At 43.9% G+C, this 18,188-nt stretch overlaps 1 protein-coding gene across 3 annotated transcripts in view; it reads left to right on the forward strand.

Moving 5' to 3' along the window:
- The first annotated feature begins 2,486 nt into the window (after positions 1 to 2,486).
- The window catches only part of LOC118968711 (uncharacterized), a 76,393-nt gene continuing 60,691 nt past the window's right edge, over positions 2,487 to 18,188 (forward strand). For 2 of the 3 annotated variants that reach the window (XR_012127047.1, XM_073227019.1), the window contains exon 1: positions 2,487 to 3,184. Coding sequence is in view for 1 of the 3 variants with exons in the window: in XM_073227019.1 (XP_073083120.1) it covers positions 2,487 to 3,184 (698 nt within the window). In the remaining 2 variants the exon portion in view is untranslated. Of the gene's footprint in view, positions 3,185 to 9,180; positions 14,694 to 18,188 lie in introns of those variants that run through there. The other variant, XR_012127048.1, reaches the window with a different exon arrangement.

Here is an 18,188-nt window from a genome sequence, read left to right on the forward strand (position 1 = left end):
ATTGCTAAAATGTCAGCTCTCTCCAAACCGATATAAACATTCAATGCATCCTCAAACAAAACGCCAGCTGCCTTTTAGAGAAACTGATAAGGTGGGTCTAAAATTCATATGGAAATGCAAAAGTCCTAGTAAACATCTCTGAAAAATAACAATTTGGTGGGCTGATTTCAAGATTATTGTAAATCTACAGTAACCAGGACAGCATGGTATTTGCATGAAGTTAGACAAAGAAAATCAGTGGAACAGGACAGAGTTCAGACACAGACCCACATATATGTGGACAACAGACTTTTGAAAAGGTGCAAAAGTAATTCAGTGCAGAAAGTATAGTCTTTTCACCTGACTATACTTTTCACCTGACTATACTTATGACTAGAAAAATTGGATAGTCATACAGCAAAAATCAACACGTATAATATATGTGTGATACACCTCACATCGTATACAAAATGAACTCAAAATGGATCAAAGACCCAAATGTAAAACCTAGAACTTAGAACTTTCAGAAGAAAACATAGGAGAAAATCTTTGTGACTTTGATTTAGGCAAAGATTTTTTAGATATGACACCAAAAAAATGATCCATTGGTAGATTGGACTTCATTGAAGTTAAAAACTTTTGCTCTACATGAAACACTATTAAGGGATGAAAAAAGGTACAGGTCAGGAGAACATATTTGTAGAAGACCATATATCAACATATCTGATAGGTACTTGTACCCAAAATAAATAAAAAACTCTCAAAACTCAATAATAACCTGATTCAAAAATGGGCGAAGGACTTACATAGACATTTTTCCAAAGAAAATACACAAATGGTCCATAAGCATATGGGAGGATACTCAACATCACTCATCATTAAGGAAGCATAAATCAAAACCACCATGAAATACCACCTCACACCCATTAGGATGGCTATCAAAAACAAAAGAAGATAACAAGTGTTGGTGAGGATATGGAAAATCACACCCCTTATACATTGCTGGTGGGAATAAAAAAAGCATCTAAAATGTTGCAGCCTTTGCAGAAAAATGTGATGTTTCCTCAAAATGTTGAATATTGAATTACCATATGGCTCAGCATATAGAATAGAGGAAATGGAGTTGGGGAGTTGTGGCTTCACGGGTATAGAGTTTCTGTGAAATAGGTTGCTAAAAAATGTTTGGGGAACAGACAATGGTGATGGTTGTGCAACACTGTGAAGGTACTTAATGTTACTGAATTATACACTTAAAAATGGCTGAAATGGTAAATTTTATGTTACATATATCTTACCACAATAAGAAACTCAATAGTAAGAAAACACACAACCAAATTAAAGAACTGAGCAAAATATTTTTATAAACAAAATACTACAGATAATATACAGATGGAAAATAAGATTTAAAAGATGTTCAATATCATCAGTCTTTAAAGAAATGCAAATTAAAAACCATGATGAAATACGGCCATGTATGTATTAGAATGGCTCTTGTTTTGATTCAGAGGAACTGGAGTGTTCGTACACTACTAGTGAGAATGTAAAATGGTACAACCACTTTGGAAAATATTTTGGCAATTCCTTTAAAAGTTAAGCATTCACCTACCTACCCAGTCATTCCGCTCTAAAGTATGAAAGTGTATCACCATACAAAATCTTGTAAATGAATGATCATGACAGTTTTATTTGTCATAGTCAAAAAGTAGAAACAGCTCAAACAACTGGATAAACAAACTGTAGAATACACAATGTACAATGAAATACTACCTGGCAATAAATAAGAATCACTACTGACACATGAATGTATCTCGAAACAATTGTTGAGTAGAGAAAACCAGACACACAAAAAGAGTACATAGTGTAGAAGCCATGATTCCTTTATATAAAATTCTAGAAAATGCAAACTAATCTGTGGTGACAGATCAGTTGCTGCCTGGGGAAGGGATAGGTGCGGTGAGGTACAAGGGGAAGGAATTACAAAGCGTTAGGAGGAAACTTTTAAGGGGTAACAAATATGTTCCCTATATTAATTGTGAGGTGATGCATTCATAGGTGTATACATATGTCAAAACGTATCAAATGTTATCCTTTACATATGTGCGTTTTGCTATATGTCAACTATATCTCAGTAAAGTTTCGAAAGCAATGCTGAATTTAAAATCCAAATAATGGGGTTAAACTTTGGACAAACTTTTATGTAATTAAAGCTCAAAACAACACTGTATTGAAGAAAGTGGACTAGAAAGATGTACATTATATATGTAGACTTATATAAGAGAGGGTTCCTCTCTCTTGGGGAGTGGAAGACGAGAGATTAAGAGAAAATAATAAAAAAGACATAAAAGTGGCTTTGGGTGGCCACTGTATGATTAATTGAATGTCCCAGGAGGATCCCGGGAGAGGGAAGGCAAAGATGGAGGGAGAAAGAATTGAAGGGAGGAAAAGTAAAGGAGAATAAAAGAGGAGCGGGAGGGACAGACACCCCCACACACCACGCCGAGACAGAAATGGATTTTGCAGGAATGACACTGCTCAGCTGGGCTTCGCAAACACGCCCTCGGCCGCGGGCCAGGCAGCGCCCGGACTATCAAAGGGTGAAGTTACACGATTATCGAATTTCCCCTCCCTGGAGCCTCTGGAAGTCGTTGCCAGGAACGTCAGGGGGAAATCCATCTCTTTGTCTCTCCTTTTCCCCGGTGGACGTGATTTCGTGTCTCCTCCACGGGGCCCCTCCGGCAGGATGCGGAGGGGTGAGGCGCGGGAGGCGGGCAAGCCGCGGGGCGAGGAGAGGCGCTGTGTGCTGGGGGGTCGCCAGGCCGCAAGTGAGCCCTGAACGCAGGGGCCCGGGAGGTGGGGAGGGGAGCCCTAAGCCTGAGCTCAAGGCCACCTCCTCCGAGGCCCGGGCCAGGTGCGCGGGGGCCGACAAGCTCGTGGGCGCCGGCGGGGGGCTCCCCGCGGGCCCGCCCCCCCACGATCCCCGGCGTCACTGCGCCTCTGCCCCCCTCCCCCCGAGCTCGCCCGCGCCGGGCCCCCCGAGAACAGTCTCGGGCTCCGGGGAGCAGGCAGTTCCACCTCGGGCCGCCAGGCCGCGCGCGCGGGCAGCTTCCAAGCTGCTGGCCAAGCTGCTGCCGCTCGGGAGGCCTGGGCCGCCCCCGCCCTCGCCGGTCTGGAAGTACGTAACTACGGTAAAACACAGTCCCCAGAGGTAAGGCCACGGCCGGCGGCTCCCCGGGGGCCCTCCGACGAGCGGATCACCTGTGCGGGGACCGGGGCTCACGTGACGCCGCGGAGGGGCGGGGGGCGGGAAGGCGGGGGTCGCCGAGGGAGGCCGGGGCGGAGGGCGCCGAGTGGGGAGAGCGCGCGCTCCGGGAGGTCGGGTGGCGGGGCGGCGGCGAGGGTGCGTTAGGGGGAGCCCCGAGGGGGAAAGGGAAGGCGGTCCATCTGCCCACTGCACCCCGAGAACTCCTCCTCTCGGGGGCCCTCCCCTTCTACTTGCCCCTCCTTCCCACCTACCCCCTTCCCGCTCTTCACCGTTTTCCTCTCCTTGCTCCTTCCCCCTGGCTTCCCTTCCCCTTCCCCCCTTCCCCTCCCTCTCACTCACTCCTTCGGGGGTGCACTGCTATCCGGTCTCCGTCTAGGCCGCCTGTGATGCTTGCACTCCCTCCCTCGCTGTAGCGCACTCCGACTCCCAGGCCTGGGCTGTGTGAGCCGCACGTGTGCGGTGCCAGTCACGGGTGCCTGGGGGGCTGAGCTGGCCCTGCAGGAGACCACAGACTTTCCCTCCTGGACCCAAAGCTTATGATTTGATTTGGTTTATTAAATTGCTCCATATATTCTTTTCTCTTACAGATAGGTATAATGAGAGCGCTAGGCAGAGCTCTTTATATAGTGACTCAGTCAGTAATAGCTTATACCTAGGGTGTGGGAACAGTAGCCTAACAGAACGCCAGTTACATCATCAATTAATTCAGGTTCAGATGAAGATCCTGGCCATATAGGAACCTTCAGTTTATCCACACTCCACCCTTCCAGGATTCTCACCTCACTATCTACACGCTCTCAATCTTCCGCAGTGAGAGAAAGCTGGAGCATTGTAACCAGATTCCACAACAGCAACAGATAACAACAACATAAAGATATTAACAAAAATTAAGATACAACAAGATTTTGATACAGGTAACAAAAATTATAATAATCCTCAGACCTGAGGAGGTTACTTCAGCTATATTTAAAACCCCTTCTACTCAGATGAGTTCATGACTCACACTCAGTACTGGCACAGATAGGAAGCTCCATGCACCCCAGTGAGTAGCAGGTTTTTGCTAGGGTGTGTGCCCAATCCACAAAGACCTTAGAGGCGATAAGACACATATTTTAATGAAACCAACATAGGCAAATCTTGACCATCAGGTAGGATGCATGCAAGAGAGTGGTCTGTGATAGGACTTTACCCCTCTTCCCATGGGGGTTACTGAGGGGTCTATGTATAGTGCTACTTGAGGTGCATGCACTGGCCATAATGATAAAACAAATCTCCCTGGTAAGATGCTCCTACCTTCTGGCCATTCAGGATATACTACAGTGATCTTTGGGGGCCACTCTGCTGTTACTCCAGGAATACACAGGAAACCAGCTTCCAGGCCTTGTCCCCAAGGTGCCAGGAGGGCCAGCAATCATTGGTCCATGTGTTGAAATGTTCAAGGCCATGTCTACTCAATGGAGTCTCCAGGGTTTAGTGCAGTTGGTGCTGGTAGCAAGATATTATTCAACAACTCTTCCTTGGTTTGTACTTGCAGTTATATGGGGGAGGCAGCAATATGCGTTAGCTTGTCTGTGGGGCTCAGGGCTCTCTTTTGGGGTTTCTTGTTCAAATGCCATAGTACTGTCCATAAGTGGACTGACCATCCCCACAGATTATTGGTGTCTGACTTTAGTCCAGGTTTTAACAAACCATTGTACCTCTCTATCATGCCTGCTGTGGTAGGACTGTATGGCACATGAAACTTCTATTTGATTCCCAACTGTTGCACCCATTCTTGTACTGCATGTCAAGTAAAGTGGGTGCCTTGATCACTCTCATTTACCTGTGGTCAGCCATAGGCTGCAAAGAGATGCTCCAGGCCTCTTTTGATCATCTATTGGTCTGCACAATGTGTAGGAAAAGCAACCAGAAGTTCCAGTAGCTGTATTCACACAAGTCATGGCATATTGGTACCCTTCTGACACAGGCAGAGGCCCACCTGACGAGAGGTTTTGGCCCCTTAGCTATTGTCCCATGTTGCTGTGGAACTCAGTGTAAGTCCCTTTTAGATATGATGCACTCCTGCCGGGCTCTGCTGATTTCTTCAAAGGTCAACAGGCTACAGACCACACTGTCTTTTGCCCAGTGTGCACGAAATGCTGATGTAACCATTGGGCTACATCAGAGGCAGGCTTTCCTTCCAGCCAACGTACCTGGGCCAATTCATCTGTTGCATCATTTCCTGGGGATGCCATTGGCAAATGACCTGTCACATGATATACTATAACTGTTTAATCTGACCACAGGCCCATAAGTCTTGCCACAATTCTTGCTCCCAAAAGTGTTGGTGACCAACCAACCAGTTGGCATGGTACTGTGTCAGTAGCCACAGGGTCAAGCCACAATAGACGGCCCTGCAAAAGCCACAAGAAGAAACACTGCGACAACATGAGCTGCAAGGTCCAGTGAGGGAGGTAAAAGATTCCTTACAGAATGAGACAGTAGTGCTGCCAGGTGCTCTGAAGGAGGCAAAGGCCATGGAGAAGAAGGACGTATTCTTGAGGGAAGTACAGGAAGGGTCGACCCAAGAATGCCAGCTGCAAGGCACTGAGGTGAAGGTAAGAGAGCTGCTGAAGTCTGAGCTGGCATTGCTGCAAGGCTCTGTAGAAAAGTAAAGGATGTAGCAGGGGAGGCACTTGAGGGAGTGGAGAGAAAGGTGCCATCAGCCCCGGAAATGGAGTAGCTGGGGAAGGATGAAGGGGTGATGCCGGAAGAAGCACTGACCCCTCCTCTGCTGGAAGCACACCCAGTGGCTATAAAGAAAATAAAAACACAGCAACTGAGGGTTCCTCCAGGAGAGGTGTAGCTCCTTCCCCAGGTGAGTTCAGACTGCAACTACATGTGGTGAAGGCAGTTCTGGGGGACATACTAAGCACCCGCCCATAGCTTTGCCTGTGCCTCCGTGGGTTACTAGTACCAAACAGTGCAAATTGCCTGGAGGGCATAAAGAAATTGGAGAAATCCTCCTTTACTGGACCTTACAGCTCACGTTCTCCCACTGCCTCTTCTGTGGTGTTTGCAGGGGTCCGTCCTTTTCCTTCATGGCCGTTACCTCTTCCACAGTACCTTGTAGGAATGCCATTTCAGTCACCAACACATTTTTTACTGGCATTCTTGGGCTGCCTCCTCTCATGGGTTCCATGACTGCTGGAAGACAGTTCTCACGGGCCCTTTGCATTTCTGCAAGTCTTGTCGAACCAGCCTTTCTTCTCTTGCTTTTCAACACTTACAGTGGTTGGTCAAGATATTGATCACTTTTGTCCCAGACTTTTTCGAAGATATTTGTATAGGAAACAACATTGAGCAATGGAGATAGTGTCTATCAAACATATTTGTTTACTGTCCTGGATAATAAAGATAATGTCTGCCTCTGGGGCAAAGGTTCTATATATATATATGAAACAAGTGTATATATATATAGGTAAACAAGACCATGATCAAGATAATGAATACACCCATATTCCACAAAAGTTTCCTCAGGCCCCACTGCAATCTCATTCTCCCACCTGTCCCCACCCTACCGCCAGCCCCAGGCAACCACCGATCTGCCTCCTGTCAGCATGGGTTAGTTGGCATCTTCTAGAGTTTAAAATAAATGGAATAACATACAGCATGTACTCCTCCTTGTCTGGATCTTTTCACTCAGCATTCATTCTTCCCCGTCATTGCGTGTGTATCCATAGTTTAACCCACGTTCTCTCTGAGCAGTGTTTCACTGTGCACGGCTCATCCAAGCTTATTTATCTGCTCACCTGCTGGATAACGTTTGGGCTCTTTCCAGTTTTACCCTTTCAAGTAAAGCCTCTATGAACATTCCTGTAAAAATCTTTATATGGACATATGCTTTTATTTCTCTTAGGTACCAAGAGTGGAATGACTAGGTCATATGGTAGATGAGTATTTAACTTTATAAGAAATGCCAAATTATTTTCAAAAATGCCTGTGCCGTTTTACCATCCTGTCAGCAGTGTATGAGATTTCCACTGGATTCATCTCCTTGTCAACACTTACAATCTTTTTAATTGGAGACATTCTGATACATGTGTGTGTGGTTTCAGTTTGCTTTTCCTTAATGACTGATGCTCTTGAGTGTCTTTTTATGATTCTATCTTATTTGGTTAAGGATCTGCTCAAGTCTTTTTCCCATCTCAAAATTTTCTTATTTATTCTTGAGTGTTCTTTCTGTATTCTGGATACAAGTCCTTTATTAGAAACAAAAATATTTGAAAATATTTTTCTCCCATTTTGTAGTTTGTCTTTTCATTTTTTTAAACAATGTCTCTTCAAGAGTAAACCTTAATTGTGATGAAATCCAGTTTATCATCTTTCTCCTTTATGGATCCTTCTTTTGGTGTCAGACCTACGTATGTATGACTTTTACCTAATCCAAGGTCACAAAGATTTTTCTCCTATGTTTTCTTTTAGAAATGCTCTAGTTTTAGATTTTATATTTAGATTTATGATCCATTTGGAGTTAATCTTTGTATTTGGTATGAGGTATGGAACCAAGTTATTTTTATTGTTTTTTTGCATGTGGATGTCTAATTATTCCATCACCATTTGTTGAATCTTATTTTTTTTTTTGTAAGTTAAACCAGCCTTGCTTTTCTTGAATAAACTGAGCTTGGTATGATATATTTTTAAATACATTTTTGGATTCTGTTTGCTCATAATTTGTTTAGGATTTTGGTATCCATGTTCATGAGTGAGATTGGCTCATAATTTTCGTTTCTCATGATGTTTCCCGAGATAATCAAGGTTGTTATGGCCTCAAAGTAAATTGGAAAGTGATTCTTCTTTTTCTAGTCTCTGTAAGAATATTGACTGGCATCATTTATTTCCTAAATATTTGGTAGTATTTACCAATGAAACCATTTGCTCTGCAGTGCCCTTTGCAGCATGGTTTAATTTCATATTTAAGTAGTTATAGGATTATTTCATACTGAGCCCAATCTTGTCCCTGTCAAAGAACATGATCTCTGGCCAAAGTGCAATTTAGCTAGAAATTGACAACAAAAATATTACTAGAAAATTTACATATGTTTAGAAATTAAGAAATACACTTTTGAATATAGATTCTGAAAACCTATGGGTCAAAATGAAGTTATAATGGAAATTTTTTGATATTTTAATTTAAATGACAATGGAAGTACTAAGTATTAAAATTTCTCTAATTTAACTAAAGCCATGATTAAAGGGAGAATTTATAGCCTTTACAATATAACAGAAGGGCTGAAGAATCTACAAATACCCATATCAAAAAACTAGAAAAAGAGTAAAAGATTAGAACCCAAACAACTACAATAAGAAATTATAAAAATAATAGTAGAAATTAGTGAAATACAAATAAGCCTAATATAAATGATCAGCAAAAGCCAAAGTACATTATTTGAAAAGACTAGCAACATTGATAAACCCTTGGAAGACTGATCAAGAAAAGAAACAAACAACTAATAAAAAGCATAAAGAAGAAATATTACTGCCATGGTACAGTTTAAAAAGAATCCTAAGAAGATACTATGAACTTTTACATGAATTTTACATGAAATGGACAAATTATTAATAAAACACAACAGTGACACATAATTACATAAAAATTTGGGGGTGTTTTATAATTATTAAAGAAATTGAATCCACTATTTAAAACTTTCCCAAAAGAGTAAGTCAAACCGAGATGGCTTTACCAAAGAATTCCAACAAACATCTAGGAAAGGTCCAATTCCAATCTTTCACACATTCTTCCAAGAATAGAGGAAGGGTAAATGTCCCAGTTTGTTAGGGAATTATGAATTATGAATAATGCTCCCATGATCAGACGCTGTAATGAGGGTTGTAGCCCTGTGCTCATTCCTTGCTCTTTGTGTGTGTGTTTATACTTATTTTTATCTCTTCTTTTCCAGTTGCATCTTGTTGGGCAGAAGAATGATATTGTTGTCGTTATATGGAATTTTAAATGCTGAGTTGGCAAAGGGGTAGACTATGCTAATTATTTACTTGCTATCTCCCAGCCCCAAATGCCCCTTCCAAACTCTGTCCCATGGTCCTGGAGCTGGTTCTCTACAAACCGTAGGTCCCAGACCCCCTTGGCAGTTGGCCTCGTGTTACATTTGCCAGTAGGGACAGTTAGTAAGGCCCTGGAATGCAGAAGGAAGTAAGAAGGGAATTCCTTCCTATTTCCCAGCCTCTAGTGGCAGCAGCTGACAACTATGGCCATAGCTCTTGTCGCCAGCTTCACTAGAGCCCCTCAGAGGTGCCAGCAACAGCCAGGTGGTGCTCCCTTTGAGAAATGGAGACCAGACTTCCATCTTATCACGTGCCAGCCTGAGCCTCCTCTACAGAGGCCCCAGATCCACTTCTCTGAGGTCCAAGCACCAGCCACAGGGCCCCCTCTCCTCAGTCGTACATGCAGCAGCTGCCAGGCCCTGTCATCTGCACAGTTTGGGGGCCAGATGTGCAGAGCCAACCCCCCAGAGATCCTTGAATTAGTCCCGTGGGGTCTCTCCTCCAAGAACCTATGTTCTGGAAAACCCGTCACCTCTGCCTCCTGCAGTTATTTTCTTGGGGTCGCCCATTGCTCCCTAGTGGTTTTTCTCAGCCCTTCAATACCTTTACAGCCAATTCGTGCATTAACTCCCTTCTGTCGAAATAGCTCCTGGGATGTCTGTTTTCCTGAGTTCTGATATGCCTGTGTCCTGTGTGCCTTGGCTACTAGATCCAGCAGGATCAGGGACTGACACACAGTGGGCCTTAAGGAATATGTGCTAATCACACTGATGTGAAGAGCATGGTTCTTGAGAGTCAGCCAAAAATGCAGATTTAAATCTAAGCTCTGCCACTCCCCATTTGGGTGACTCCAGCCTGTACTTTGGAAAGGGAGCAAGGATTTGCTGAGAACTGTTTTTGTGTCAGGTGCTTCAAATCGATCTCATTTAATCCTTATACCTCAGAAGAAGACATTCATCTTACAAATAAGGAAACAGAGGGTCAGAGCAATGAGGCAGCTTCCCCAGACTGCATGTGTCATAAGGGGTGTGCTGTGACTCCAACATGTGGCAGCCTGGCTCCAGGGACCAGCTGTGTGCATGTCCCTTAGCTCCTCACTAGCCCCAGCTTCCTTTTCTGCAGACTGATGAAATGGAATTCATCATTTGGATGAAACTATATGGAATGTCAATAGATGCAATTATATAAATACTTTTGAATCCACTCTTTTGTTTTCCCTTTTTAAAAATAAGTCATGTGCAGCTTTAGTACTTTGTTAAACCGTAGTAACAAATTCCAAGCAACACTCCTACTTTTCGGCCTTGCTTTCCCATGCCTTTCCTTTTTGACCTCCTGTTCAGTCTGAGTTGCACTGGCCGACTTGCCTCCTAGCTTGTTGCCCTCAGATCCCCAAGCTGCCTGCAGCATGGTTACCTTTGGATGCCCAGGGCACAGGCTGTTCTGCCTCTGCAAAGGGCAACTGGGCTGGGTCCAGGCTACAGGCTCCTGCTCATGAGTGTGTTGGATGCAGTGTCTGGACCCATAACCATCCAGCAGGCACTAGCGACCTGTCAGTTATCTGGAATGGTGAGGCAGACATGTTAGCAGTGGGTTCCAGGGGACCTTTCCACCACTCCAGCCAGGAAGAACAGCTGGCCAAGAGTCTCAACTCTTTTATTCCAAATCCCAGTCGCTGGGCACTAATGGCAGTGGCCCAGGGACAGGCGTCTTCTCAGAGCAGCCCTGGCTTTGTCATTTATCTCTTTGTTGTCTACCCAATCAATCTCTTAAAAACCTACAGATTATACAAAGCCACAGTAATCAAGACAGTTTGGTAATGGCATAAGAACAGACTCATAGACCAATGGAACAGACTGGAGAGCCCAGATATGAACCCAAGCATATATGGTCAATTAATAGGAGCCATGGATATACAATAAGGAAATGACTGCCTCTTCAACAACTGGTGTTGACAAAATTGGACAGCTACATGCAAGAGAATGAAACTGGATTATTGTCTAACCCCATACACAAAAGTAAACTCAAAATGGATCAAAGACCTGAATGTAAGTCATGAAACCATAAAACTCTTAGAAGAAAACATAGGCAAAAATCTCCTGAATATAAACAGGAGCAACTTTTTCCTGAACCCATTTCCTCGGGCAAGGGAAACAAAATCAAAAATGAACAAATGGGACTACATCATGCTAAAAACCTTCTGTACAGCAAAGGACAGCATCAACAGAACAAAAAGGTATCCTACGGTATGGGAGAATATATTTGTAAGTGATACACCCGACAAGGGGTTAACATCCAAAATATAAAAAGAACTCACACACCTCAATACCCAAAAAGCAAATAACCCAATTAAAAAATGGGTGGAGGATATGAACAGAAACTTCTCCAAAGAAGAAATTCAGATGGCCAACAGACACATGAAATGATGCTCCACGTCGTTAATTATCAGGGAAATGCAAATTGAAACCACAATGAGATATCACCTCACACCAGTTAGGATGGCCAACATAGAAAAGACTAGGAACAACAAATGCTGGCGAGGATGTGGAGAAAGGGGAACTGTCCTGCACTGTTGGTGGGGATGTAGACTAGTTCAACCACTGTGGAAAGCAATCTGGAGGTTCCTCAAAATATTCAAAATAGAAATACCATTTGACCCAGGAACTCCACTCCTAGGAATTTACCCAAAGAAAATAACTTCTCAGATTCAAAAGGACATATGCACCCTGTTTATCACAGCGCTACTTACAATAGCCAAGATATGGATGTAACCTAAGTGTCCATCAGTAGATGAATGGATAAAGAAGAGGTGGTACATATACACAATGGAATACTATTCAGCCATAAGAAAGAAACATGCTACCTTTTGCAACAAAATGGATGGAGCTAGAGGGTATTATGCTCAGTGAAATAAGCCAGGTAGAGAAAGACAAGTACCAAATGATTTCCCTCATTTGTAGAGTGTAACAATGAAGCAAAACTGAAGGAACAAAATAGCAGCAGATTCAGACTCCAAGAAGGGACTAGTAGTTGCCAAAGGGGAGGGGTGTGAGAGGGTGAGTGGGGAGGGAGGGAGAAGGGGATTTGTGGGGTATCATGATTGGTGCACATGGTGTGTGTGGGGTCACAGGGAAGACAGTGTAGCTCAGAGAAGACAAATAGGGACTCTGTGGCATCTTACTACACTGATGGACAGTGACTGCAATAGGGTGTGGGGGGACTCAATAATAAGGGTGTATGTAATAACCACATTGTTTTTCTTGTGAAACCTTCATAAGAGTGTATATCAATGATACCTGAATTAAAAAAATGAGAGAAAAAAAAACTACGATTAATATCTCATTTTTCCGCCCTCTTCAGGAACTTGAGGGCCACCTAGTGGAAGGCTTTATTCATAAGGACCAAAGAGAGTTTGGCAGGTTGGCAAAGGGCCTCTTGAAACCATCAGCTGTGGGTGGGGTATAACTGCTGAGACAAGCCCAGGAGAGAGGCGGGTCTCTGCTTCACTGGGACACAGGACAGTTTCCTGACCAATTGCTTAACATTCTCTGGACCACTGTGCTCTGGACCAGCTTTTGCCCACTGTGCGAGATAGGCTGAGTCACCTACTCGCTCACAGGTTCAGTGGCTGAGTGGTGGCTGTTCACAGGGGCCCAGGAATGCCAGGAGGTGAGGCTCTATGGCTGTCACTGGGTAGAGTCAAGAAAACTGCCAAAGTAAGCAGCCTGCTTGCAGTGGGAAGACTCAGAGCCAAGCCTCTAGGGGAAGTTGTGGGGCTTCCCCTTCAAATTTCAAGTGGGAAAACTTCAGCCACTTTGTATAGATTCCTTCAATCCTTTGTTCTAGCCAGGCCCTGACACTCTAGCAAAGGGGCTGAGCCCTTTAGCTTTTGGTGCCCACATGGGACCAAGTGTGACCAGGTAGTACTGGGCAAGTCCCTTCTAGCTGGACTTAGGTTTTCTCATTTAAAAACCGACCTCTCCAGTGCTTCCCAGTGAGGGCCTGTTGTTTTCCTAACAGCAGGTATACAAAGTTAAGATTACCAAATTGCCTTGTGGTGGGGAGAGTGGAAGATGGAAACATTAGGCATTGCCTTCCCCAAATCAGCAGGCAGGGTGTTGAGCCCACTCCTAAAGAGTTGTGGGAATCCCCAGGCTTCCCTCAGGGTTTTCATTCCCCCTCTCCACAATTTCAGAACAAATGGGTTTTCCAATAGAAAAACCAAACCTAAATGCAAAAAATTATTTGTAAGTGGTTGTGGATTGAGTAATATATAAGAAAAAAGCCCAACTTATACTATTTTTAAGTATATTAAGTTGTGGATAAAATAAAAGTTCCTGTGGCCAGGATTCTCACCTGGCCATGGTTGACTAGCTCACTGCACACCTGTGGGCAATACATGGCTGTTGACTCTATATAAAGAGCTCCGCCCAGTGCTCTGGGTGACAGGTGGCACGGCTGCAAGGCTGCAGGAGAGCAGAGCAGAGGCTGGAGTGGTGGCGGCACCGAGGACAGAGGCCCAGAGGACAGCTGTGCGGGACGACTGTGCAGAGAAGCCCAGAGGATGGCTGTGCAGACAGAGAGGCCCAGAGGCAGAGACTGGCTTGCTGGATGCAGACTCGCTCTGAGTGAATGGGATTCTAGTGACTGACCTGCCACCTGTAAATAAAGTTGTGTATAACCCTTTCACCCCAAAGAACGTTTTGCTGTCAATTTCTTTGGTCACACTGAATCCATAGCGAACTTGTCTGGGGCTGAAACCCATTGGCAAGACATAAGTTAACCCCAATTATCCCTTCTTTTTCCAAAGGGGCACCTTCCCAATTAGGTAAATACCAATGGCTCCATATTAGAAACCTGAAGCAGATTCCCCTTCCCTTTCTCGGCCACTTGGTGTGTGAAGACACACGGACAAAGGAGGGAATAACCTTGTACAGGGCCCCGCCAGAGCCGAATGCAACCCTACAGCCCCTGATCTGGGCCACCCTGAGAGGCTGTCTCCCCCTAGCTCCCTGGTGTGATCCAGAGGTTTATCAAGAATGGAAACTAGGGAACTCTAGTTAGTGTCTGAAATGATAGCCTCCCAAATGACACAAATAAAGGTAATCATTAGGGAATCTAACTTGACTGTAAAGCTTCTAAATTAGCAGAAGGAAACATACACTCACATGTGCTGCAAAATATTCTCTACAGAAAAGATAGAAAAGGTGGGGAGAATTAAAAGCTGAAAATATGAGAGAACTTTGAACCAATATAAGCATTATATCAATAAATACGAATGGAATAAACTTACCTATTACAAGAAAGACTTCCCTGCAAGATGTAGTTAGTTAGTGCACTTTCCCACTAAAGCCAATTTGCACCCAGGATATTATGCATCAAACAGTCATAAACAGACACTGAAAGGTAGGTAGAAGCAGGCAGACCGGCTGGCGGCCTCAGAAGCCAGGAACAATACAATGGTGAGGTCCTGGGGTTTTCTTTCTGCCTCATTCATCCAGAACTGAGTGCTGGAGAAGCTGGTAAATCAGAAATATCAATGGCACAGACAGCCCTCCAGAAAACCTGCTCTCTCTGGCCAAAAGACTAGGAAAGGGAGTAGTAAGACAGAAAACTTTGATAATAACTTCTCCAAACACCATGGGGGAAAAAACAAAACTATGGCTTCATCCCCACTTCCATCAGCAAAACGTAAGTAGGGGAACTAGACTTTCACCAGCTGTTACAAGGCACACTGTCCCCTCCCCGCATTGGTCTGGCATTAGAGAAGGTGGAGTGGGGCGCTAGGACTTTCACCACCTTCCAGAGATATGAGTCCTCACCCCATTCTGAAGTGTCAATGGGAGCCACATGGGGAAGCAGTGAGGCCCCCCAGCAGCCAGGCAGGCGTCAGTGTATCAGCGTGGTATCAGCAGTATCAGTGTATTCACTGGGGGGCCTGAGCTCCCACCTGCACTCAGCAGTCCCAAGGCAGCCTTGCCCCTGAGTATGTACAGAGGTCAAGTGGAGACACTGCATTTCTACCTCCACTGGGCAGTAAAGAGGCTCTGATACAATAGAGGATCTAAGTAAGACTCAAGAGTCTCAGAACACAGTACCCAAAGTGTATAGGATACAATCGAAAATCACTTCTTAGAAAAATCTGGACTTCATGAGAAGAGAACAAATACTAATTATAAGGTGCTAGACAGGTTGGAATTATGGGACAAAGAAATTTAAGAAAAAATTTAGATTTTGAAATAATCATGGATTTCACAGGAAGTTAAAAAACATATATACAGGTGGGTCCTATGCACCCAACACCCTGCTCCCCCAGTGATTGGATTTTGCGTAACTAGAGTACAGTATCAAAACCATGAAACTGATGTTAGCACAACTCACAAAGGTGATTCAGATTTCACCATGTATGTATGTACTCATTTATGTGTGTGTGTGTGTGTGTGTGTGTAGTTCTATGCAATTTTGTCACGTGTATAGCTTTGTGCAACTGGCATCACAATCAAGATCCAGAACTGTTCCTTCACCACAAAGCTCACTGGCGCTACCCTTTTATAGCCACCGCCACGCCCCTCCACCCACTCCCCCCACCCCGCCCCCTGCAAACCCTAACTCCTAGAAACCACTAATTTGTTTCCCATGTCTATAATCACATTAGTTCACAAATATTACATAAATGGAATCATTCAGTATGTAACTTCTGGAGATGTTTTTCTTTTTTTCCACTTGGTTAATATCCTTAAACTGTATCCTAGTTGTTGCATGTATCAACAGTCTATTCCTTTTTATTACTGAATAGAATTCCATGGACATACTGGTTTGTTTAACCATTCATCTGCTGAAGGACAACTGGCTTTTTTTTCAGTCTGGGGTTGTCACAAATAAATCAATGAGCGTTTGTGTATAGATTTTGGTGTGAACATGTTTCCATTTCTTGGGGATAAATGCTCAGGAGTGCACTTGATGATTCATATAGTAGTTACATTTTTAGGTTAAAATAATTGTCAAACTGTTTTCCAGAGTGTATTATCATTTTACATTCCCACCAGCAGTAAATGAGTAACCCATCTCTCCTGCATTTTTACCAGCATTTGGTGTCATCACTATTTTTTTTTTACATTTTAATCATTCTGGTAGCAATGTAGTGATATCACATTGTGGTTTGAATTTGCATTTCTCTGCTGGCTAATGATGTTGAATTTCTTTTCAGTGCTTATTTGTCATCTGTATGTCCTCTTTGGTGAAATATCTGTTTATATCTTTTGCCATTTTCTTTTTTTTTTTTTAAATACTGAGTTTTGAGAGTTTTTTGTGTATTCTGCATACAAGCCTTTTGACAAATATGTGGTTTGCAAATATTTTCTCTAAGCCTGAAGCTCGTCTTTTCATCCTCCAGGGCCAGGTGTGCAGAGGCTCTGCGCACTTATCCCCTCCCCATTCTGTTCCTGCTTGGGGGCTGGGATAGAGGCAGGGCTGGGGTCCCGAGAGGTCACGGCTCCGCCACTTTACCTTTCTCCATTTGGGCCTGTCTCCTTCCCCAGGTGCAGGTGGTCTGCTCTACAGTCTTCAGGTGGTTTTCAGGGTTAGTTGTACTTGCTGTATGTTTTAGGTGTGTGTGTAGATTTATTTGTGACATATAAATTTGTCATAGATTTGCTCATAGATTTATTTGTGACAACCCCAGACTGAAAAAAAAGCCAGTTGTCCTTCAGTGGATGAATGGTTAAGCAAACCAGTACGTCCATGGAATTCTATTCAGTAATAAAAAGGAATAGACTATTGATATATGCAACAACTAGGATAGAGTTTAAACATACAGCAAGTGTGTATGTGTTTAGGAGGTTTCTGCCTTGCCTTCCTCTCTGCCATCTTTTTTCCCCCCATCTTTTCATCCATTTAACAGTCTTTCACAGAGCTGTCTGGCCAGTGGGTTTCAGCGCCAGACAAGTTCACTGTGGATTCAGTGAGATTGAAAAAAATGACAGTGGAACGTTGAGGGGTAAAAGGGTTTATACCCACTTATTCCCACGGTGGCAGGTCAGTCACTAGAATGCTGCCCACTCAAAGTGAGTCTGCACGCTGCAAGCCTGTCTCTGCCTCATGGGCCTCTCAGCCCCACAGCCATCTCAGTCTTGGCCCTCCTGCAGCCCTGCAGCCCTGCAGCCATGTAGCCCAGAGCCCTGGGTGGGGCTCTTGATATACAGTCAATAACAACGTACTGCCCACATGTGTGTTGTGAGCAAGCCAACCAGCGCCAGGTGAGAATCCTGGCCATGGGAACCTTCCCATTCTCCACAAGAGCAAACTTTAAAATTTTGATGAGGTCAGATTGGCCAATTTGTCCTTCATGAATCATACTTTTGGTGTCAAGTCTAAGAATTCTTTGCCTAGCCCAATAACCTGATGATTTCCTCCCATGGTTTTCTCTCTAAAAGTTTATAGCTTTACATTTTAAATTTAAGACTGTGATTCATTTTTAGTTAATTTTCATAGAGGTGTGATATTTTGAGTTGAGGCTCATTTCAGTGTCCAGTTGCTCTGGCACCACTTATTGAAAAGGCTATACTTCCTCCATTGAATTGCTTTTTCACCTTTGTCAAGTAAATTGGTGTGGGGAAAATGGAAGTTCCTATGGCCAGGATCCTCACCTGACCCTAAGCTACTTGATGCTGTAACCCTACTGCTAGGCTACTGCTTTCACACCCATAGGCGATAAGCTATTACTGACTGAGTCACTATCTATATCAAGTGTTCTACCCAGTGCTCGTGGTGGAGGCAGGGACAAGGTGGATTACAGACCTGCAGACTGTTGGATGCAGGCATGATTCTAGTGCTCAACCTATTTCTGGGAGAATAAGCTGGGTAATAATCCTTTTACCCCAAGAATGCTCCATTGTCATTCCTCGGTCTC

The sequence above is a fragment of the Manis javanica genome, chromosome 18 (assembly GCF_040802235.1).
Source record: "Manis javanica isolate MJ-LG chromosome 18, MJ_LKY, whole genome shotgun sequence".
NCBI lineage: Eukaryota > Metazoa > Chordata > Mammalia > Pholidota > Manidae > Manis > Manis javanica.